Source organism: Rhipicephalus microplus, chromosome X (genome assembly GCF_043290135.1).
Source record: "Rhipicephalus microplus isolate Deutch F79 chromosome X, USDA_Rmic, whole genome shotgun sequence".
NCBI classification, from domain to species: Eukaryota; Metazoa; Arthropoda; class Arachnida; order Ixodida; family Ixodidae; genus Rhipicephalus; species Rhipicephalus microplus.
In genome coordinates, this window is record NC_134710.1 from 145,129,363 (window position 1) to 145,154,254 (window position 24,892).

The window sequence follows — 24,892 nt, forward strand, 5'->3', positions numbered from 1 at the left end:
TGAACGTTGATGTCAAGTGAAAGTAATTTTGCACGGCGAAAGCAGCTGCGTTGTGCCCTTATGCGTGCGCAAACCAGTGACTGGCACAGGAGATGGGCCATATGTCGACCAGGAAATGTTTCCACGGACCCAAAATGTGAAAATATCAGCTTTTTGGTCAGCTGAACCTACCCTATGTGGATAGAGCTTGACTAGGTAACGAACCCAGATACGTATGGACGCGATTGAGGCGTATGTAGAAGTGCATAAACTTCCGGGAGAATAAATTTTCCATTCGATGAAGATGACTACCGTATTTAGTCGATTCTACCGTGCCCTCGATTGTAATGCGCACCCGATTTCCACCGCGGAAAAAAAAAAAGCAAGACATCGATTGCAACGCGCACCCATTTTTCTCGCTGGCCCGCACGATCACACCACTCGAGAAAACGACTCCTTTCGGGCGCGTCTTCCATTTAAGTATGAGGTACGGGCGAAGCTTGTGCCCATCTGACGTGTAACAGAGCATTGCCGTCACTGTAGTTTTACCGTGGACCGATGTCAGCACGCGAACTTGCTTCACCCCCTTCTTCTCGACGGTTGTGGTGCCAGGCATGTCGAAGTAAAGAGGCGTCTGATCGGCATTCCCGATTTGCCCAAGCAGGTAGCCGTTGTTGCGCCGCAAGTTTAGGACGAACCTCTGAAAACTGTAAAGCTTTTCATCATACTCCTCCGCAAAACTTTTCGCATATGCATGTTCCCCTTCGAAGGGAAAAGCCTTTCCTCTTCATAAAGTTAGTTAGCCAGCACCTGCTCGCTTTAAACTGGCTCCGCATTAGACCTTTTTCTAAGACTATTTGCATAGCCCGTACTTGGAGCAGTTCTGTCGTCACGGGCCGCAGTGCCGCTCGCTGCTTAAGCACATACTCGCCGAGCAGCTCTTTAATTTGCGGAAACCGACCCTGCTGTGGTCCACTGAAGCCTTTGCGTGAATCTTTCCTGTCGACAATCTTCTGCTTTTGTTTCCGCCGGTCCCGCACGCACGTTTCGGGAACTCCAAACGACCGCCATGCGGCCCAATTTTCGTCCGTTTCTGCACACGCGATGACTTTTCTTTTAAAAGCGGCATCGTGGTGCACTCGAGTTTTTGGAGTCGGCCCTTCCAAGCCGTCGATGCTAATGCACTACTAGATGACGAACTCCTCAGCACATATACGAAGTGCCGCACATGGGAAACACATAGGCAGAAATGGCCGACGCGCCATGCCGACGCACGTAGGGGGCGGCCATTTTGGATTTGCCAATGGCAATAGATTGACCGTAATTTTTTTGTTCGTACTCGATTCTAACGCGCATGCGATTTATGAACTCGCTTAACCGGAAAAAAGGTGTGCGTTAGATTCGAGTAATTACGGTACTTTTTCTGTAGTCCTCCTTGGGGTACACAAGTTCATATTTTGCACTCGTGAATATTTAGTCGACATGTGATTCGAGTCAAGGTGGTTTTTTCTTTCCGACAGAATCTGAAAGTCATCATAAGATGCGGTGTCGGCGTAAAATTGCATCGTATAACCAAGGTTTTTAATATATTGTTTCTATGGGAATTTTGCCGGGACCAAACCGATTCGTTGTAAAAGGCAGGTCGTCGCAAAACCAGGGGATGTATAATTGAAGTTCCACTGTACGACTATAAAATGCTCCGAAAAAAAGCTTGCATCATGCCTACACCTGGAATCCAGATACAAACGACTGTACATATGCTGAACAGGAGTGATGGGACACTCCTGACAATGCACTCTCGCAACTTACATCACGTATTTAGGCGTACTTAAGTACGCGGTGCTTTCCTTATGGCTTCTATTGTGAACAAGGCTCCCTCCCATATCACCAGCTGAAACGTCAGTAAACTTTGTTGTCTTTGAGTCTGTGTATCCTTTCACGTTTACACTAAGAAGCAACAGTTATGCACTGTCTTTTTTTTTTGCCTACGCCTTCTAGCAGCTCACTGTAGCTGCAGTTGAAAGAGTGACTTTTTAAGCTTTGATGAATGTTAATGCTTATTTTTATGACAGTCGCACAGAAATGCTGTCAGTTTCCATGACCTGGCCAGGTTTTTCAGAAATTCCCTGACTTTTCCATAACTTTTCCAGAAGGGTCCAAATTCCCCGACTTTTCTAGGTTTTTCAGGTTGGTAGATACCCTGGGCTCAGGTTATCACTGCGGTCTATAGGGTAGTCAGAAATAAAATTTTCGGAAATTTTACCTCCTGTATTAGGCGCCCTCCGAGCGTGGCGCCACACTTTCTGGAAAAAAACGTGGCTGATCCACCTATATAGGAATCATTATAACATGAAAATGAAACACTGTCTTTACAGAGGCAGTTGAGAGTTTATATTGCATCGTTTCAGCAACAGTAACAAATTTCAAAGTCACGTTAAAAACAGTAAGTAGCTCGAAACTTCCAGCACATACCTCAAGCAGAGAGCATGCACACATTGGGATACACAGGACAAGCGCGGAACAACTCTCCCAGCTTAGCACTTAAAGTGCGCTGTTCAAACAGAAAAAAAGACGCCCGAAACGAGCAGACAAGTATACACAGGACAAGTGCGAACAACTGTCACAATTTTTCCTGCGCCAGATGTCAGCAACGCGCGCCTTTTATAAACGTAGCGGTGAGGTGACCTTCATCCTCTCCTGAATTGCTAATTTGATAAGCATGTGCGCAGGAAGGACCACGCTCTGTGGAGGCAATGACCTTTAGAGTGTGCCCAACGCGAGCACGTCACGTCATCTAACTACTGTTAACTATACACAGGACAAGTGCGAACAACTGTCAAAATTTTTCCTGTGTCAGGTGTCAGCAACGCGGGCCTTTTATAAACTTGGTCGTGTGGTGCCCTTCATCCTCTCCTGAATTACTAATTTGATAAGCATGTGCGCAGGAAGGACCCCGCTCTGTGGAGGCGATTACCTTTAGAGAGTGCCCAACGCGAGCATGTCACGTCATCTCACTACTGGTAACGAAAAGGTTTCGAAGCTCTGAGGACTGCCTAACGGCGTATATAAATGCCTTGCCGTTAACATTCCCGACAACACAGGATTTGTGGTGTAGTGGTTCTGGTTTTTTTCTCTGCAATTTCTAAGCATATATTTTTCAACGTCGCTTCCGTGTAGGGAGTACATCAGCAGAGCCGTGGTGAACCCCGGCATAACACATTTTCATGTTAAGAAAGTGTGCCCATTATGCAAGTAAATATGGTATTTACACAAGCCTAATTATCAGTCCAGCGATGACTTCAAATCAATTTGTATTATAAAATACCCTCAAGCTTTTTTTAAAGAGTGATTTTGGGGAAGTGGACCTACATACAAGTCTTTTATAATCATGTAAGCGCGGTATTAAGACCGCACAGCACTCTATGCTATGTTTTACCTGTGTTAGTGTATTCTAAAGCTACTGAATCAAGAACCACAATGTAGCTGAGCTAAACTTACATGGGTGGTCCCTTTGATGGGGGCCGATTGCCACGTGGCCTTCCAGCTGAAGCAGCAGCACGGGCAGGTGACCGGGACCTGGAACGGCTGCACCACAAAGCAAAGCAACTGTGAAATTGGAAGAGGTAGTCCTCCTTACTAAGAGCATAGCAAACAGTGAAAAATAAAACATTTGACACAATGTTTCTGCTGAAGAATAACAAAGCGTGCCAAATAGGATTGAGCAATATGCTTCAAAAGCTGCCAAAGCAACTCATTTGATGCCCTTGAAAACGCTAAAGATCCTTTGCCCTGTTATGCAACTGTGTGCCAAGCAGTCTAGACATTTGGCAGCATGACCCTACATTTGTATACAACAATTGCGTATTAATAAAGCACAGGACTCTACCAGGTTTAAATTGTGGACAAGGAGTTAAGCAAATCGCTTGTTTGAAGCTCGAACTTCTCTAACTTTCCCAAATACGAGTAGCGAAAATTCAATGGTTAACAAACCATCTATTAATTACAGTCGAGCCCACATATAACATCCCCACTTAAAAGGAACTTTCGTTTAAAACGAACAATATCAGCGTGACCGTGGAAATATACATTGGTTCTATGGCACAAAATCGCACTTACAAGGAACGTCTTCGAGCGCCGCTGATCGGTTGCAGCGAACGGAGTCGGCAGTCTGCCGAATTGCCGTAAAACCAATTTCGACCACCGATGAGGCATCGGCGAGATGCCCATACATTCTTATTGTTAAACGCCGACCCTAGCTCCGCGCCCTTCTAGTTGCCGCTCTCCCTGACCACTTTTTGTTATTCACCCCTCCGTCCTTTGTCGCCCGCTACTCTGAGCACCCCGCATCGCCAGACGAGGCCCGTGTTTTCCCACTGCCACCGATCTTTCGAAGACTGGTCAGCCATCTCCCGTGTTTTTGATCGCTGCTACTGTCGTTGGCGTCGCCGGCCTGGAGTGACCAGACCATTTGCCAACATCGTCGGCCACCAACTGTATCCGATTAGTCTGCGTCTAGTGCACGCGCATACGCTACCCCACCGACTCTGATAATTCACGATTCGTTTCGTGTGTAGTACTTGTTCTCGCTCACTTCACACTAAGCTCAGCATGCCTTCCGCGCGCGTGCGAAAACGGCTGTTAATTTGCGCGAAACGGATCGTGAAATATCGAAGTTCGTGAGACCACACAAACCCGCCAGCGCAACGAAACGATTTTTTGACCACGGCTGCCGATTCTTCGAACACCACCACACGCACCGATTCAGACGGCAATGCACTCTTTCTAAGTTCTTCTATGTGCGAGTTTCGCGGACCTTTCAAGCAAGCTACCCAACCTGCCTCCTTCCCGTGTGTTTTGGTTGTCAAGGTTGCCCTCCTGCCACATCCTCCTCTCTCTTTATCGCAACTCCTTGCCCTTCTCTCGCAAGTCTGCTCTCTTCTCTTGTTAACAACCCCTTCGCCTATCTCCACCGCTCCGCGACGCCAGAGAACACCTACCAGTCTATAGGCACTGCGCCGTGTCGCCCAAGGGGCTGACAGAAATTAATTGCCTTCTTCCTCTTTCTAGAATCGCACAACAACAACCAGTCGCCCGCCATGCCCGCCATGCCTGCCATGCTGGCTCGAATTAGTTTCGCTTTCTGACTGGAAACGGGTCCAGAGCTGTTCCACGCGTTCTGACATGTGTGTCGCTTGTGTGCGTCTTACTCGCTCTTGGTGTGCGTGTGCGATCAGGATGGCACCAGGGAGGACTAACAAGCTTCTTTTTATTTCCTGCCTCTCAACAAAATGTCAAAAGTGTGACCGTTTGGCTTGAGCGTAATCCGCGCGTTAGGTGCCACGTTGCGTAGCGCTTGCTCATAGCTGTCGACCACCTGGCAGCCAACTTTCCGCTTCAGGCATCCGGGTATTCAGCTGTGGAGATGGTGAATATTTCGTGGGCGGCGGTGACGGCTGCATGCGCGCGAAACTATTTTCGCGAGGCCGACTTTGTCAACGTCGGGCCTGATGCCGAGCCTGAAGCTTTTGAACACGACGACTGCGGCGGCGATTTGTGGCAGCGCGTCGCCGACTCCGACATGGGAGAGCGGGTGGGACATCTGTTGCGATGGTTTAATTACGGCCGATGATGATGCCGACACTGCGGAACCGTGCACTGATTGGGGCATTGTGAATGAAGTACGTGGCGAGAATGATTTGGAGGAATCGTATTGCGAGAACGACGAAACTTGGGAGCTAGTGCCTCATGCAGCTTATGCCACGGGCCTCGGTGAACGAGCGCCCTGCCTTTTTAAATGAACTCAAGACCACCCTTATCGCTTCTGCTATTCGAAACACGTGCATCACAGACTTTTTGGGGCAAAAAGTTTGTGTTTTCACTCGCAACTTTTTTTAAAAGCCGCGTTTCATTTACTACGAACTTCGGGATACAGCGAACGGATGCCACATCACGCTCAGGTTCGTTATAAGCGGGCTTGACTGTATGTGGTTTTAGCCTACTTTAGTAGATATTACTCATGAAGGTCATAAAATTTTCACATAATTTGCAAACCCCGTTACCAAATTACACAAGCAATAATAATATATACAAAAGTGAGAAAATTGGGCAAGTAAATGAAGTATCTGCTATTGCTCCTAATGACACTAGCATAAATAAACACTGCAGAAAGCTCTCAAACTCACCAGCACAGCTATAACATAAATATGAACTCACCTGTCATAACTGGTGTAAGAGCTTCGAGAAGAAGAGCTGCGAGAGCGACTGTCAGATGTCCTTGATGACCTGAAGGTTTCAAGTTGACAGGTAAATAGAGGGCCCAATGAGATCTCAATAGTGTGTTACAGGTGAGAAAGCAGAAAGTGAAACTTACCGGGATGAACGTGATCGGGAGGAACAGTTTGAAAAGGACCTCCGATTACGACCTTTGGATCTACTCCTTCGACCTTTTGGAGTCTTTGACCTGCAGAGACAGCAAAAATTAATTTGCAGTGAGAAAAACAAAAATAAATTAGTTATATAGGTAAAAACATTGTCCTTACTGAACAAGTGCACTGCTTATTTAGAGATGCTGCCTTGATTCAGTAGGAACACTATTATCATAGACTGGCTTTATTATCTTAGATAGGGTCACCTACACTATACACATGGGGCATCAATTAACTATGAAAGTAATCAAAAAGACATTAAAAAATTCAAATTTTCAATAACTTAATAATTTTCACTGTTCACTATGCATTCTAAAAGAATGCCAAACATAACTTTAGTTTCTTGCATAGAGGACAAAACTGCCCCGTTCTGAACCTACAATTTTCTGGCACCACTACGATATATTGCGATGAAATTTTGTTTAGACATCGCATTTGGCAGTAGGCAAAGCTAAATATTACAGTTCAGCCTTGAAATAATGAATAATTGGACATTCAAGAAGTAGATACAATAGAACCATGCTATTACTTTACAAGTGCATCATTTTTCCGGCTGCACTGTTGTTGGTCAGAGCCTGCATAGCACTCACAGGATCCTATGCATTGGAAACCTTGCTATTCCTTCACGACAGTAGGATGGTTTCTATATGATACATCCCAAACTAGCCATCAGAGCAGGTCTACGTGACCATGGTGAGCAGCCTTCTAGGTTTCTCAAGTAGCTTGGCCATTCTTAATTATGAGATCAGCCATATAATGTGGTGTAGATGCTACCAATGACATGTTTTTGGCTCCTACCAGCAAAACCATTAACATAGAGATCTGTATTTGCTATCAAAACATGGCATCTAGCACATCACCTGGCTTCTAAATTGGTTATGCGTGCTGTTAGCAAAAGTAAGCCGTCCGAGACTGGCTTTGGTTGCCAGTGTTATCCTGACATGGACTTGCATCAAAGCCAGCAAATGTCACGAAGTGAAAGAATAGGCGTGAATGGTCAGTCAAGAATACTGGCCCACGTACCACAGCCAATGTTTTTACCTGCCATAAAGGCAGTAGATATACTTAAGGGGGCAGAGTGGTTTTTGGGACCAAAAAGCGACAAAAAAATTAATTTTTTTGAAATTGACATATTTGGTTTCTGCAAGTATTTTTCTATCTTTGAGCAAATTTTCACACACCAGGAAGTGGTAATTTTTTTGTAATGTTATTCTAACTGTCCAGATTCTTGGTGCTGTTAGCACACAGAACCTGCAAAAAAAAAAAAAAGAACAATCCTCAAGGCTTCTTTATAATTTGCCGGGACTTTTGTTAGAAGCTCTGCTATAAATTTATTAGCGCCTTTATGAGCATTGCAAAACATGTGCGACATAATTGTTGCTTTTTGAAAAAGCTGTGCGTTTTCAGTTTTTCCCATTTTTTCTCAAAAAAGTAAATTTATGACTGTTCAGTTTTGAGGCCACAATATCTCTGAAGCTAGGGCAGATACATCATTATTTTTGCAATGGAAACCTGTATGTGTGCAGAATGCAAGTATGGGAGCACAATTTAGAGCACAAGCCTTTTTAATTATTACTCATCAAAATTTTAACACAATTGCAACTTCTTTTGAAAATGGATAGTTCTATTTGCTGTAAAATAACCTAGAAAGGCCCAAATAAAAAAAACCCTTGCATACTTTCAATGTATAGTCATCAGTCTATGTTGGCATATCTTAAATATCAGTTTTAATTGAGCAATTTTTCTTCTATGGTGGCCTTAAACAATAGGGGGTGAAATTAAGTTATCTCAGGAACAAGGTGAGTTACAGGAAAACTAATTAAATATTTGAAATCAGAAGAAAAAAACTGCCTAATCCTGTGCAGTTTGAGCAAGATCATTGAAGAAATAAACAAAAAGACTGCCCACTGAGAGAGACCAGTCTGCCCCCTTAAATAGATACTAGTCAACTATTAAGTCGACGTTTATTGTTGAAATGGCGGTCCAGAAACCTCGTAGTGTTACTTTTGTGCCAAGGAAGGGCCTATTTTGAAATAAAATCATGTTTTAGAGGTACGCATGGGGTTAGCACACTTCTACTCGCCTCAAGAAGCGGACTGACCGGACCGACTCACGTCACTGTTGCCGTGCACAACGTTGCCATGCTTTACTGCACTAGTAGCAGCAGACCGAAAGCAGCGGGAGCCACAGCAGCAACAACGGCCATTGATCAATTTCCCGCCATTACCTTCGAGATTGCAGATGCTTTATTTAGTGCAGTTAGATCGATCACTAGTGATTAATTGTAGGCGGTCTGTCTGATGTCATCTGCATTATTTTGAAAATGTCCTACTGTGGCGCTTGTGTTCCTTGTGCATTTACCTTAATATCTCGGTAAGTAGGGCACTATTGTTGATAATACTGTCATTTTAAATGTTGTCATACATTGAGCTTTCAATATGACGTAAATTGTTATTTGACTTTAGTGTCCCTTTAACAGTGGCATTGAAGTTTATAGCAAAAGGCACACAAAATCGCAGGAGCTCGCCTTGCTCTGGTTAGCAGTGAAAAAAAAATTCACCAGTCAATGCCGCAGTTTATTCATTTTTTTTCATGCGCAGGCACTGAAACAAAATTGCATGCCTTTCACTGCAACAACAATTTTTCAATTTTTTCTAGTATTTCTCGGCTTCTTGTATTTCCTGGTTCTTGCATATTTATAAGTGGGCCCCTGAAAAACATATAATTGGGGTTCCACAGTATTATATTTAGGTAGTAATACTCTATATTCAGTACATAACTTTGGGCATGTTGGTATTCTATTTCAGCACATAGTAGACAACACAACTCGGATCTTCTCTTGGTTTGTGCAGATGCTGATGATTTATTGGACAAATTATTTTACCACAGCAAAACTTCGTTAGTATGCAATATGCTAAAATGTAATTGTCATGCATACCTGACCGAGCAGTCACAGATCTTAATGCAATTGCGACCAAAGTGGTATCTCCTGCACCTGCAAATCTGCGTATTCTCATCCCTTTTTGTAGCATAGAGGTTAACTACACCCCTGAAGTAGTAATGAGTCTGACGCCACAATGAGACTGGCTGACCGAAGATTGACTACGGCGTGAGTACGGTGGTGCCTTAGTGGACAGCGAACGTAGGAATCGCAGCGTGCTCTTTTAAAGAAGCCACAGATCTAGCATAAAAGGTTTCAAGAAGTTTCACTGACCTCATGGAGCCAAAGAACAAAAGTTTTAAATTGTGTTACACCGCATCGAAGGTGCTTAAGTTTTGGCATAAAACTATTGAAAATAGTTTTCAAAGGACAATTTGCCAGCCTGAATTAACTTAGCCTTTATGTTTAGTGTCCCTATAATACAATCTCCAAAAAGCACTGCAATGGGACCTTTCTATGTAGTTTATTGTTCCAACGTTTTACTTGTTTCACCAAAGGGTAGCACTAACCTCCTCCATGGATCTCGCCATTCATCAGGTCGTGAACGATTTGAAGCTGGAGGTGGGGCGACTTGGAAGCGGTGCTCCCTCCAGCGTGGTTCCCTTTCAGAGCCACCGCCATGTGGTCGATCAGATCGAGTGCTATGAGAATAGCTACCTCTGGCAGGGGAGAAACATAGCAACCATTTATAATCATGAAATAATTAAATGCATGTTGTGATTCCTCAATTAGGCCAGTGAGAAGCAGTAAGAGAAAACCAATCTGGTGGAGACATATAGAAACACTCGAAAATCTATACAGCTTTTCTTGGTATGGCATTTTTCTGGCTGCTAACCAGATTTTTACAGACCGAAACTCTAAAGGCCAGTGACTTACAAAAATGGTCAAATTGGCATACACAGGGGTGGAGGCGGGCTTCAGTCTTTTAGAGCAGCTTTGAGAACAGGAATAATGCAGTTTCGGAGCAGCTTTGGCACAGCAAAAAGCGAGTTTTGGAGCAGCTCTAAAGCACCAAAACGTGTATTTTGGGGCATCAAAATTTAGTTTTGGAGCAGATTTCTCGGGTCACACATCACCGTTACTTAGAACTTTTGCTTTCTGGTCAACATAAAAATTTTAGCGGTTTTTACTAAGCATTGCTGATCAAGCGACCAGACTTGCCTCAAATTGATATACATATTAAACCTTACACAGGTGTGGAACAACAAGGTACACGAGTTCAAAAGCCGTCCTGGGAGCAGGAAAAAGTGCTTTTTGTAGCAGGCTTGGAGCAGCCAGAAAGACAGATGCTCCCTGTGTCAACAGTGAGCGGGGCGGTGTGCTGCCATTGTAATTTTTGTCAACGCGGCCTCATGAAATGTGAGGCCCACAAGATTGCGTTTTGCTCTCCCCTAATAGAGTAACGAGTACTCTAAATCGTTAACCACGTTTTCTAAACACAGACATTTTTGGAGCAGCCAGAAGGGCCTTTTCAAGCAAGTTTTGAGGCGTAAGAACGTTGAAAGCAGAAGTAGCCCGTTCACAACACTTGTAAATCAACATTTCTTCCATGCTGCAGTTTTCGAACACTGAGCTGAATTGTGCAATAGCCTTAACATTGCAATAGAAACTATATGGTCACTCTAAATGGGTTTTTGCTGTTGCCGTCATGTGCCGTGTAAATTGCAAATCAAATTGATACCGTATTTACTTGCATAATCCTCGCACTTTTTTTTTGGGGAAAACCGATGCAAAGATGGGGGGTGCGAGAATTACGCGGGGAAAGCTTTCCACGAAAACGTACAGTGCGAAAAACAAAACGAAGGGGCTGCAAATCGGGATTCTCACACCAGCAACTAAGAGCAAGCTTTGACAAGTACTAATTAAAACTTACCTCAACATTAAAAGCACTGGTTCAAAACAAGGCAAGATTTATTTGAGACACTAAAAGTGCAAGCAAATAGTCGAGAATTAGAATACCATACGCAAAGCTTGTGGTTGTGGCCGTAGCGGTACCATTCGTCCCGCAACAGGAGCCCTCAAAAGGTAAGCGTAGGACGTCAGTATTGGGCTGATGGCTATTTAATAGAATCGTCCACAGTTTCCTTCTGAAGAAATAAAGTTTACGATCAATTCCAGTTTTAGGCACACGGCAGGCCTAACGCGTCTTGGTGGCTTTCAGCTGCCGTCACCACTAGCGAACACAAAACTCGTAGACTCCGAAGGGCCTACCGGCGCCCCAGTTGTCGCTTAGTGCATGATCTATCACTTTCAACTTGAAAGCAGCCGTGTAGCTTCAGTATCACCCCATAACGTGACAAGATTACCAACACAACATACAAAACACGCCGCAACGCGCACTTGCCACTTTGGCTTGGCTTGGAGTGAATCAAATCTCCGTGCAGTAATAGTACGATTGATGCTTAAGAGATGGCGCCAGAAGACGCGCACTATTGTCATCAGTGGCTGGAACGAGCAGACGACATTATTGCGGCAGTTTTTGGGGGTGCGATAATTACTTGAGGAAAAAAAAGAAGTATTTTTGTTGGGCGATGTGGAGGGTGCGAGAATTATGCGAGTGCGAGGATTAAGCGAGTAAATACGGTAACATACCCTGCGCATTGTATGTTCCAAACATGGGTAAAAGTGTGCGAGTGGGGTCGACAAACGTGCATAAAGCAGACCAAACTATCTGGTCCATCTTCGTCACTGACATGGCGCGTGCGATAACATTCCCCGCCTCGGAGACACTCTGCCCGTCTTGCAAGAGAATGAAAAAAAAAAGCAGGGGGGCGGGGGGGGTCCACTCAACTAAAAACCATGACCTTTGCTTCTAAGGGCGTGATAATGGTCGCTGGCATGAACACTAACTCGGCACCTATTAGCGGGCGGCTCACATATACTTCAATGTACTGCCCTTGAAGTGGCCACAATCTCGTACACTAGCGTTCTGTACAGTTACACGACATCGGATCTTATTAAGTTATCTGCCAGTCTCACTTCATATACCACTTCAATTTGCTACTAACGCCTTCACTGCTTCGCCCTTGTGGTGCAACTGTGACTTTTTTATTATTATGTACTGCCACCTTTTTTTTTTTTTTAACCTGAACGCACGAGCGTCAACTACCGAGTCGATAAGTGCCAAGCACAGCGGCCAAATGAACGAGAATATGCGCATGCGCCTGATGAGTAGTCCTGTGCACCTGCCTTTGCCAGCCTGTTTTGGAACCTGGACAGCCCCTCCAATTTTTTTTTTTTGAAAACTGTTAATGCCATCCTATTTTTTTCTTTTCTGAACGCTGACATTAAGTTATAAACGACAGTTTCAGCAGAAGGGCGAAGCAATTAATGCAAAAGCAACTAATTGTCAGGCTGGCAACTGTTGCGTCTAGCGAGCCACCTTTTTGCCACGGCCGCCAGAACGGAAGAAAGGCAGCCGCCTCATTTTGTGGAGATAAGGAGCAGCGCCAAGACGCCCTGCTGTTTCTATGTGCTGGGCGCAGCGTGGCTGATAACTCTACGGAGCACCGCTGTCCTTCGGGTCTGTGCAGAGATGCGACATGTGGCGTCTTCGTGCCCCGGTAAAAGCCACAATGCCGAGCTTCCGCCGATTACGAACGTCGGACCACCAATCTGTGCGTTTCTGACTGATGAGCTGCCGACGTTCAAATCAGTTGGCCCTTCGGAGGTGCCTAGACCGCGATCGCCATTCGACAAAACTTGGGCGATCGGCGAGATGACAAACACGTTTGTCCTCTCGCCGCTAGAAGCTTCCTTATCTTGATGGCACAACCAAACAGCGGGGGAAAAAAAAACAAAAAAAAAACAGACAACATAAAAGTGGCTGAGGGAACGCTCGCTTTGTCGTCTGCCTGCCAAGTTTAGCGGCCATTCATTACTTTATACGCCTACGGGAAGAGATTGTGCGATAAGAGCATTTCTCCCTGTAGCGGCCATACTTATTCTCTAACACCAGCGTTTTGTAGAATGTCGCAATGTCGGACCCAAAAGAGTTGGATGTCATCCTTCATATTGGCATGGGGTTGCGGTGTTGATGAAAGCAGCAACCCCTGTTTTCATGAGTGAGCTCTTTATTTGGGCAAACCTGTGCCAGGAATATGGAACGTCACTCTCCAAGCAATACACGATGTAGACTGATAGCAGCAAACAGTGTTGGCAATCGATAATCTGCCAGGCAGTGAAATACATAGGCTTTTATACTTGTGCCATCGAGATTACAGCGTTATTGCTAGCGGCCGCACAAGTTTCGGAACACACTCCACATAAATTTTTAGAACAAACTCTAATATAAGCGTTGTGTACGTAATGTCATCGGAAGGTTCAAAGATGATCTAGATGGTTCATAGACATTCAGGAGAGGTTTGCACAAGGTAGCATTACATGCGTAATAGTGGGGTAACAAAAATATAAAGGAGTGCTTGTGACATTTATTATGATTACAACATTACAATTTGTTGCCATTGTGGCCATGAGTTCACCAGTGCAAGTGATTCTTATTTTTTATTTTTAGTTTATATGGTTCAACGGTCTCCATCGCAGAGCCCGTGCGATGCTCGGCGGTTGCTCGGCAACAGTACGGTGAGCTTTTTGCAGCACAACCGCAGTCTTGATAATTTGACTAACAGCTTTGCTGTTAGAACATATGTAATGTTGCATAATAAGTAATGCACATAAACGCCACCTTAATAAGATTCATGGATTCTGTTCACGTGGTGCAAGATTAATGGATGAACCGAAGTACAGTCAATGTCCGATGTCCGAGACAGCCGAAATTCCATACGTGCCTGATTTCCTGGACTCATCTGTGGCACCGCCAAGTTCCTCATAGAGTCAATGTCTAAAACTCCAGACGTTTATAGCTTTCGCCATCTGATTTTCCGGACTTTTTATTCGAACTGCAGACATGTCACTATCGATGCCGCCATTTTGGTTGTCTGGACCCTAGAACCTATAACGTCGCGGCAGCCGTGCCATCGAAACCGAAAATGCCGCAATCCAGCGCACGCCAAACCATTGCCCGCCATAGCCTAGGCCACATGGTGCTGTTATTGCTGTTATGATGCAGTGCAGCCTGTGCTTCGACATCGAGAAAAGCTACATTGTTGACTTATGGTCTGTCTCGTTAACATGCTTGCAGACTCGTGGAAGAATGTTACGCAACAGACCCTCTGGAACTGTTTTCACCATGCGAGCCAAGCTGGCCGCCTCGCCGGCAGTAGACAGCACGTGCGACGAACTTCCACCCGCGGACGTTGCTTTCGACGATCTGCACGTTGCCAATGTTTCAATTCCAGCCAAAATAATCCTTGAGGGCTTCGCCGAAGCTGTCAAAGACCTCGAGCTGTGAGTGGAATTGACCGATGACGAAATCATACATCATGTTACGGAGGATCCTACGACACAGAGATCAAAGAAGCAGCGTGTACACAGCCAACAAGCTCGGAGTTGATGCGAGCACTGACACTGTCATCGGTGTACAGCGACTGCATGACGATTAACTGAAATTGAGGCAGTCATCATCGCAGGCAACTGAAACGCTGTGTCAAGGAAAATAACAGACTTTTTTTTTCCTAAGCGTTTACAAATGCGATAGTGCCGACCACATTGGATTTTTTTCCTGCTATTTCTTCTTTTCTCAAGCTCTTTTCAGAGCGTCCAAAACAATGCATTTAGTGAATTGCAATAAAAACCCTGAACTCCAGCAGCGACCCTCTCAGTCAGCGAAAAATACGTATTATAAGTGTATTTTCACTTAGATTCGTTTTTCCGGACCGCCCAATTTTCTGGACGTTTTTGCAGTCCTTTGAGTGTTTGGGAAATCGGACGCCGACTGTACGGCGTGACCATACTCATTTGATATGGCCGCGGTTGCGTCTTTGTGAAAGCCCACATGTGCTGCTCGGTCAATGATAAAACTCGATTAAATTTGGCGTTGCACACGCCAATTACCATTTAAGCCCAGCACTTCCAACCCTGCATACAGACAACTAGCAATAAGCAAACGCACTCTTTTACTTCCCTCAAGTGATCAACGGAAAAGGCCTCTCCCATGTTTCGCCAATCGACCCGGCCCTGTGCTTTCTGCTGCCACCTGAAAGCTTCTTAATCTCATCGGCCCACCTAATTTTCTGCCTCCCTCTTTCAAGTTTGCTTTCCCTTGGAATCCAGTAAGTCATCCTTTAAGACTAGCGGTTATCCTGCCTACGCGCCACGTTCCCGGCTCATGTTCATTTCTTCTTCTTGATTACAACTATGATATCCTTAACCCAAATTTGTTTCCTGGCCCTCTCCGCTCTCTTCCCGTCTCTACACACACCTATCATTTTCCTCTCCATCACTTGCTGTGTCGTCCTCAATTTAAGTTGAACCCTCTTTGTAAGTCTCCAGGTTTCTGCTCTGTAGGTACGTACCAGTAAGATGCAGCTCTTACATACTTCCCTCTTGAGAAACAGAGGTAGACTACCATTCATGACTTGAGGATGCTTGCTGAATGTGCTCAATCCCATCCTTATTCTTACAGTTAATTCGCTCTTATGGTTCGACTCCATGGTTATTGGCTGTTCTATTTCTTCACAACGTCCGGTGTCTCGCCACCTATTGCAAAGCACTGTTCTCTACCAAGACTGTTACACTTCGCTTTAATATTATGCATGTTAATTTTCAGACCTACTCTTCTGCTTTCAGTGTCCAGTTCAGTAATCATGAGCTGTGATTTGTCCCCTGAGTTAAATGCAATGTCATCCGCGAATTGCAAGTTAGTAAAATACTCTCCCTAACTCTTCTTAACCTAAGGCCTTGAAAACCTCCACTCCAGCAAACACATGGTGAATAGCATTGGAGAGATCACGTCTCTCTGCCTTACACCCTTCTTTGTTGGGATTCTACCACTTTCTTTATAGAGGACTATGATGGCTGTGGAACGCTATAGATTTCTTCCAGTATGTTTAATAAGCTTCGTCAAAGCCTTGACTCTAGAGTGCCTGCATCACTGCTGATATCTCGACCAAATCAAGTGCCTTCTTGTAATCTATGAAAGCTATGTATAGGGGTTGGCTGTATTCTGCGCGTTTCTCTATAACCTGACTAATACTATGAACATGGTCTATTATTGAATAGCCTGCATGAAATCCTGCTTGGTCCTTTGGCTGAGTGAACTCTAATGTCATCCTAATTTTATTAGCTATTATTTTTGTCAATAGCTTGTAGACAACGGACAGTAAGCTGATCAGCCTATAACTTTCGAAGTCTTTGACGTCCCCTTTGTCATGGATTAAGATGCTGGCATTCTTCAAAGATTCTGGTACCCTCCCCGTTAAAAGCCACTTTGTATACGTGGTGGCCAGTTTTTTAAACACAATCTCTCCACCTTTTTCAACAAGTCCGATGTTTCCTTATCCTCACTAGCATGTCTGCCTCTTTCCATTCCCTCTAGGACTTTCTTTACTTCCCCTGTTGTTACTGGTGAGATGTCGGATTCTTCTGGGCTATGACTGCTTCTCACGATATCATCCTGGTTATCCCGGCTGCTGTACAGATCTCTGTAGAACTCCTCCGCAACCTCACATTATCTTATTCATATTGTCTGATACCTTGCCTTCCTTGTTTCTTAATGCATACATGCGATTCTACAGATTTTAAGCTTCTTCCTCTCTTTACAGCATGCTCGATTTTCTCTATGATTCTCTCCATGTTAGCTACCTTATGTCTATTGATTAACTTCGAAAGCTCCACTAGCTGTATTTTGTCTGCTGCATTTGAAGCTTTAATGGTTTGGCGTCTCTTGATGAGGCTTTTCATCTCCTGGGAGGCTTGGCAGAGTCCTATCTAATGACTGTAGCCCCCGACTTCCATTGCACACATCTTGATATGAATCGGATTATCGTTCATTGCATTAACGCTAACGTTGGTTCCTTGGTACGTTGGTTCCTTGGTTAGAGCTGCAATCTATTCTGCAGCGAAACTCTGAATTCCTGTACTTTTCCTCTCAGAGCTAGCTCATTAATTAGCTTCTTACGTATCGGCTTCTGCCATTCTTTTTTCAATAAACTGAGCCACGATAGCATAAGATGTGTCCGTTCTTCAGCAGTGTATAAGCCTCATTTGTCCTTTTAACTTTGCTGAACCCTATTACATACCATTTAACACTCTCTTAAGGGGAGATGCGAGTCGAAAAATCGCGTTTATAGCGAAATTCCTCGTATTTCTGATTTTTATTGCATTGTAATCTTCAAACCTTCTTCTTTCATCTGTGAAAATTTCAAAACTAAATTCGAACCGCAAAATGCAAAAAAATGTGTATGAAGGCATCGCGGTGGCTCAAAATTTCGTGAATTTGCGTATATATTGGCCATCTTTGACTGCGCGCTGCTCCCCGTCGCAGTGCCGCCCGCCATCGCGATCTGTTGGGAAAGTTGCGTCCGGCCTTCTTCTTACAGCTCCGACGACCGCCAGTTTCGTACGTGGGCAAAAAAAAAAAAAAAAAAAGAGGCCTTTTTATCACGTGGTTTGAGCGGTTTGAAACGCGCGGCACCCTAAGCCGCATCGCCATTGGCTACCGAGTCATTGTCAGCTGTGTTGGTGACGGCCATCGGCATTTGGTCCGTCTGCTTTTCTGCGCGTCTACGCATATTTCCGCGATGACAAGCCCGAAAAAGTGCAACGTGAGACCGCAGAAGTTTCGAACGAAGCACAAGTTCAAGGGAAGGCGGCGTAAAGCGCCCCGAACGACGGCGACGAACGAGAACGCGCCTACGTGTGCTAGGCCTGACGGCGGCATCGACGAGTGCGCGAGCGACAGTGGCTGCGATGAGGGGATTGACGCTGCGCTTTCTTTCGTCAGTGCTTCGGAAAAGAAGCTCGGCTTCTTCGAAAACGAAAGACAGCGCGATGAGGTTTGTGCAACGACAGTTTTGTGCGACACCCTCTTGCTGACGGCACTTGTGGCAGGTGCGGCATGCCCTGCTTGCGGTATTCAAAAACTTGTCGTTCGGGAGGCGGCAGAAAAGCGCAAGGGACTTTCGTCGCTCCTCGAACTTCATTGCGAAAACAGCGAATGCTCAGCGACTGTTCTTTCGTGCTCCTATACGTCACTGTGTGTTACGGCGGACGGCAGCAGCCGAGTGAGCCAACGGTACGACAGTGGGAGCTCCCTAGATAGTTTCGCTGTAAATGTGAAGGCGGTGGTGGCTGCACGCGCTGTCGGCATTGGGCATGAGCAATTGTCGAGATTTTGCTCCATTATTGGACTCCCAAAGCCAATGCCCCACCGAGGATTTTTTTCGATAGCAAAGAAGGTGCACACCGCTGCCATGGCAGCTGCGAGTGAAAACTTGCGCCGATCCAGAGAGTTGACGAAAAAAGTAGCAGGCGAAACTGATGTGGCTGTTATGTTCGACGGCACTTGGCAGAAGAGGGGCCACAAAAGCCACAACGGGATTGGCGCAGTTATCTCCTTAGATACTGGCCTCTGCTTAAGACTTCGAGGTCATATCAAATTACTGCCTGACATGCAGTAGGCACAAGGATATGGGCCCAGACGAGGAAGTGTGGCAGGCATTCCATGGGCCAGTCTGTGAAAAAAATGCAGACTGTTCCTCCCATGCCATGGAAACGGAGGCTGCAATGCGCATTTGGCAGAGAACATTGACTTATGACACCCCACTGCATTTCATGACATTCTTGAGTGACGGTGACAGCAAAGCATATAGTGCAGTTGCAGAGTCAAAAGTCTATGGTGCTGTCAATATAGAAAAAGAAGACTGCACTAATCATGTGGCCAAGAGACTTGGCACCGCGCTACGGAAGCTGCATGTGCCATTACCACGAGGGCAGAAAATGAAAGAGCCAGCCATTCAGAAGCTCCAAACATACTATCAGATTGCCATAACAAGCAACAGGGGGAGTGTACGGGATATGTACACTGCAGTATGGGCTTCGTACTTCCTCTCATGCTCTACTGACAATGCTGGCAGCCAAAAGTTTTGCCCTGCAGAAACAGAGTCGTGGTGCAAACATCAACGCGCTGAAGCACTTGGTGAACCTGCACCACGCCACACACCTCTCCTGACAAAAGCACAGGGATTGGCTGTTTTCCCCATTTATAAGCGGCTAACGGATGAGAAGCTCCTTGCTCGATGCATCAAAGGGAAAACCCAGAACGCATCGGAATCCCTGAACAGCAAAATTTGGCTACTTTGCCCCAAGACTAAGTTTGTCTCCCGAATGGTTGTCGAGACTGCTGCAGCTATGGCAATCCTGTGGTTCAACAAGGGTCATGCTACTTTCGAGCACATCCTGGAAGAGCTCAACATACTGCCATCTAGAGATCTAGTTACTTTCAGTGATTCCCGTGATGCGAGGCGCATCAAGAGAATGTCCGAGCGTCTGACAGCAGAAGCAAGGGCGCACCGTCGTCGTGGAGTGAAAAGAGCACGGCTAGAAGAGAGTGCTCGCAAGGACCGTGAGGGCACAACCTATGCTGCAGGACAGTTCTAGTAACTTGCAGTGCTTTTCAAAGTTCTGTTGAACATTATGGCCAAAGATTATGCATTTCTAACAACTCTGTGATAAAAAAAAAAAGGTTTCAAACTTTCAAATGCGTTTTTTTCCTTTTGCAGTTTTGTATGATCTGTGCTTCTTATACACGCTAGTTCGTATACTTAGAATTGTCATACCTCTATGAAATTTTGCACATAGCATGATGAAGGCCCATAGAGCGCAAGTATCTATTCAGATTGTCAGTGCTGCTTGATTATGTTTTTCAAAAATTACATAACATTGAAAGCCCTTGGCAACTAGAGCCACAGTAAATTTTTCTATTTTATTAATGTATTTCACCTTTTTACACACAAAATTTATATAGTTTTTTGCACTCTACAGTTCCAAAGGATCATAGTCAGCTGTATCTGCATGCTTTATCTCAAATTTTTATAGGTCAGAATTGTTGCATAACAATGGCCATAATTTTGCAGTATCTGACCTGCAGAAAGAAAACCAAGCAATCTACATGAAAATAAATGACATATTTGAAAAGAGGAGAAAAAACTCTATTAGCATGCCAATTTGTGTTAAATTCAGACTCTTATTAAAGAAAATAGTTTTTCGAGTAGCATCTCCCCTTAAGTTTAGTTCCTCGAATAGCACAGCTAGACTACCCTCACTAGATAATGTTCTAGCATCAACTGTAGCCAAGTTCAAATTCCAATGGAAGCGTCTCCAAATCCAGACATAGCACCTTCCGCTGTGATACTGTTATGACCACTGCTTTGGTCAGTTGCTTCCCAGCCGCTGGGGACTGAGGGCCGAGGGTCAACTGGTGAAATGATGTAGGAAGTAATTGCCAAGCACTGCACCAAGGGGGCCAAATCCTCTTCTTGTGAGGGAGTGCATTACTCGTTGTAGTCGCCAGTATGGCAGCACTCCAGGCTCATTTAGTTGACTCGTGGTAAACGCTAAGTGGGCCACGGTGCACCCACAGCGCTGCCAGAGGGCGCTTGCACTGAGGCATTCTATAGCTAGCAATTTATTGGTAGTAAAATAGAGGTGTTGTACGTCGAGAAAGGTTCAGACGCAGCTTGGCAAAATGAGCTTTATCAGGCAAGTCTGGCTAATGGCGAGCGGCGTGCGCGAGCTACTACTGCAGCCACCGATCATACTCGTCTTCTTCATTACCAGCAGAGCGTCCGTTATTCAGATTCATTACAATTACTCCCCGCGAAATAAGGAGCCATCCTGACGATGGACAAGTAAACACGGAGGGTCGTAGCAGGGCTTAAGTCTCGAGACGTCGGCAATTTCCTGGCCACGACGACGTTGGTCAAAAGATGGTTCCAGTGGCTCGATGAGGTAATTCACCGGTGACGTTTTTTGTAGCACACGATATGGGCCGTGATACTTGGGGACCAACTTTGTAGAAAGGCCAGGTGTAGCAGAAGGGACATGCAGCCAAACGAGTGAACCTGGATCGTAGGAAGTAGTGTTATTTGATGCATCATGGTGGTGCTTTTGGCGTCCTTGGTCTTGGGTTGTGAATGATCTTGCCAGTTGGCGGCATTATTCAGCGTATGTAGCGGCTTGAGACAAAGTCGTGGACTCTGAGGAGTCAGGCTTGTACGAAAGAATCGTGTCCGTAGTGCAAGAAGGTTCGTGTCCGTAAGGGAGGAAAAAAGGAGAGAACCCAGTAGTGCTTTGAATGGCGGTATTATAAGCGAACGTGATAAACGAGAGCACTCGGTCCCAATTGGAGTGGTCTGACGAGACATACATAGACAGCATGTCACCAAGGGTGCGGTTGAAGCGCTCCGTCATTAAATTGGTCTGGGTATGATAGGCGCTTGTAGTGCGGTGAATGACGTGTCACTCATGCAGCAATGCTGTGATGACGTGTGACAAGAATACGCGACCACGATCACTCAGTAACTCCCGAGGTGCTCCATGACGTAATACAATGTTGCGAAGAACGAAAGTCGCAACGTCTTTTGCTGTAGACGAGGGAAGAGATGAAGTTTCGGCATACCGCGTGAGATGGTCGACGGCAACTATGATCCAGCGGTTACCGTCAGCGGTGTTGGGAAGGGGACCATAGATATCGATGCCGACGCGGTCGAATGGTCGGGATGGGCATGGTAAGGGTAGCAAGGTACCACTGGCGTGACAAGGGGGAGCTTTTCGTCTCTGGCACGTCGAGCAGGCCCGAACGTATTGTCGTATAAAACGGTACATGCCACGCCAGTAATATCGGAGAATAAGTCTTCAGGAAACCTGCGTGGCCACATTGGGGGTCGTCATGAAACGTGGAACAAATTTCGGATCGCAGATGACGTGGAATCACGAGTAGCCACTGACGTCCACCGGGTGCGTAGTTGCGTCGGTACAGCACGTCGTCGCGAGTGGCGAAGTGCTTGACTTGCCGACGCAACGTGCGAGAAAGGGGGGAAGCCGTCCGCCCAGCCAAGAAGTCTAGAATCAAAGCAACCCAAGGGTCCTTGCGTTGCTCAGATGGCATGTCGGCGATGGTGATGGCAGTGGCATCAGAGGTTAGACTTTCGCAGCAGTCTGGGTCAGGGGGTAGAGGCGAACAAGATAGGGCGTCTGCATCCGAATGTTTCCGGCCGGAGCGATAGACCACGCGAATATTATATTCTTGGAGGCGTAATGCCCATCGGGCGAGGCGACCGCTTGGATCCTTCAGTGACGACAACCAGCAGAGGGCGTGTTGGTCAGTCACGACGTCAAAAGGGCGCCCGTACACGTAAGGTCGAAATTTCTCTATCGCCCAAATAATGGCGAGGCATTCCTTTTCAGTGACAGAATAGTTGGTTTCGGCTTTGCTAAGAGTTCGGCTTGCGTAGGCAACCACGTACTCTTGGAAGCCGTCTTTCTTCTGTGCAAGAATAGCGCCTAGCCCGACACCACTAGCATCAGTGTGGATTTCTGTGGGTGCCGATGGGTCGTAGTGTCGCAGAATAGGCGGCGACGTGAGGAGGCGGTGCAGTTGATTGAAAGAATCGTCACAGGTGGCAGACCAGGCTGAGAGGTCTCTAGAGCCGGCGAGGAGCTTGGTCAAAGGAGCGATGACCGTCGCGAAATCGCGGACGAAGCGCCGGAAGTAAGAGCAAAGGCCTATGAAGCTTCGGAACTCTTTCATTGTGGTTGGTTTGGGAAACGCTGAAACGGCTGTAAGTTTGGCAGGGTCAGGAAGAATGCCGTCTTTTAAAACCACGTGGCCAAGGATCGTAAGCTTTCGAGCGGCGAAATGGCACTTCTTCAGATTCAGTTGCAGCCCCGCGGCAGAAATACACGCGAGGACTTTCTCGAGGCGGGTTAAATGGGTTGCGAAATCAGTTGAAAAGACGACAATGTCATCTAAATAACAAAGGCAAACGTTCCATTTGAAGCCTCGAAGGATAGAGTTCATCATCCGCTCGAAAGTAGCTGGCGCATTGCAGAGGCCGAAGGGCATGACCGTGAATTCGTAAAGCCCGTCGGGCGTGATGAAAGCAGTTTTTTCACGATCAGCCTCTGCCATGGGTACCTGCCAGTATCCAGAGCGCAGATCTAAAGAAGAGAAAAATTCGGCTCCCTGTAGGCAGTCCAAGGCATCGTCAATGCGTGGCAGCGGATAGACATCCTTGCGCGTGATTCGGTTGAGACGCCGGTAGTCCACGCAAAACCTCATGGATCGTCCTTCTTCTTCACCAACACAACTGGAGAGGCCCAGGGACTGCTTGACGGTTCGATTATGCCACGTGTCAGCATGTCGTCAACCTGTTCATTGATGGCACGGCATTCGGTAGTCGACACACGATATGAACGCTGCCGTATTGGCGTCTCTTGACCGGTATCTATACGGTGAACAACAGATGACGCTCGACCTAAGGAAGGCTGATTGTGGTGAAACGAGGCTCGAAAACGCTGTACAAGCTTGATCAGCTGTTCCTGCTGCCCGGGCGTGAGGTTACAATCAATGGACTTGCGGAATACATCCATAGGTTGATTAGCGTCAGTTGCGGGTGTAATGGCACAAGTCGGTAAAAATGGCTTGCCTGGATAGATCGGGTCTTCGAAAATACAATTTAAGGTCTCGAGGCTTCCCAGACACTCGCCGCGTAGCAGGATGTATGGACAAGCAGAAACGTTGCACGCATAAAGTATCGCCGAACCATTGGAAAAGTTGATGATGGCAAACGGGAGGACGATGGTTCGGTGTTGCACACTAGCTATAGTTGGCTGAAACAGGAGCGTCGAGTTGGTGGCAGCAGGGGAAAACACAGGCACTAGGATGGCGGACAACGGCAGCTGCGGCAAACACTTTCGAGGGACTGTGGTGGTCGATATCAAGGCACGGATTCGTCAACAGGAGTTCAGCACGAGCGCAGTCGACGAGGGCCTGATGGGTAGAAAGGAAATCCCATCCTAGTATGACGTCGTAAGATGAACGTGGGAGAACAACAAAGTTGACGGCGTACCAAACATCTTGAATAAGAACGCGTGCTGTGCACTGAGCTGTCGGCGCGATGAAATGGGAGGTGGCTGTATGCAGAGCAAGATTCGTAAGAGGCGTTGTAACTTTTCTCAAGTCGCGACACAGTTTTTCACTAATTACAGAAACGACGGCGCCTGTGTCGACAAGTGCACGTACAGCAACACCTTCTATTGACACATCAATTTCGTTGGTCGGACAAAGAAGAGGTCTTAGAAAGTTCGACGACGACGCAGTTCTTGCCTCAGGAACTGCGGCTGTCAGTTTTCCTCTCGAGCGGGGCTCGTGCGCCGAAGCATCGGGGAGACAGATCGGCGACGGGGTGGTAATGACCGGCGAGAATCGACAGGACGTCGTGGGGACAATGAGTCGGTGATAGGAGAAGATGGTCGCTGGGGATTCTGGGCAGCCTGGTAATTTGCAGAATTCCCATGGCCTGGAGGCTGGAAGTTGCGACGGCGACAGTAGCGTGCTATATGTCCCACGAAACCGCATATGAAACAGATGGGTCGATTATCCAAGGTGTGCCATGGGTTAACGACAGAAGGTGCAGGGGCGAAACGG

General features: G+C 46.2%; 1 protein-coding gene across 15 annotated transcripts in view; it reads right to left on the minus strand.

Annotated features, from left to right (window-relative positions):
• Positions 1-24,892, minus strand: part of LOC119177004 (uncharacterized) — a 282,220-nt gene that overhangs the window by 48,921 nt on the left and 208,407 nt on the right. For all 15 annotated transcript variants that reach the window (XM_075877943.1, XM_037428340.2, XM_075877938.1 and 12 more), the window contains 4 exons: positions 9,855-10,004; positions 6,350-6,439; positions 6,193-6,261; positions 3,478-3,564 (listed from right to left, as the gene is read on the minus strand). In XM_075877943.1, the coding sequence (XP_075734058.1) occupies positions 3,478-3,564; positions 6,193-6,261; positions 6,350-6,439; positions 9,855-10,004 (396 nt within the window). The remainder of the gene's footprint in view (positions 1-3,477; positions 3,565-6,192; positions 6,262-6,349; positions 6,440-9,854; positions 10,005-24,892) is intronic.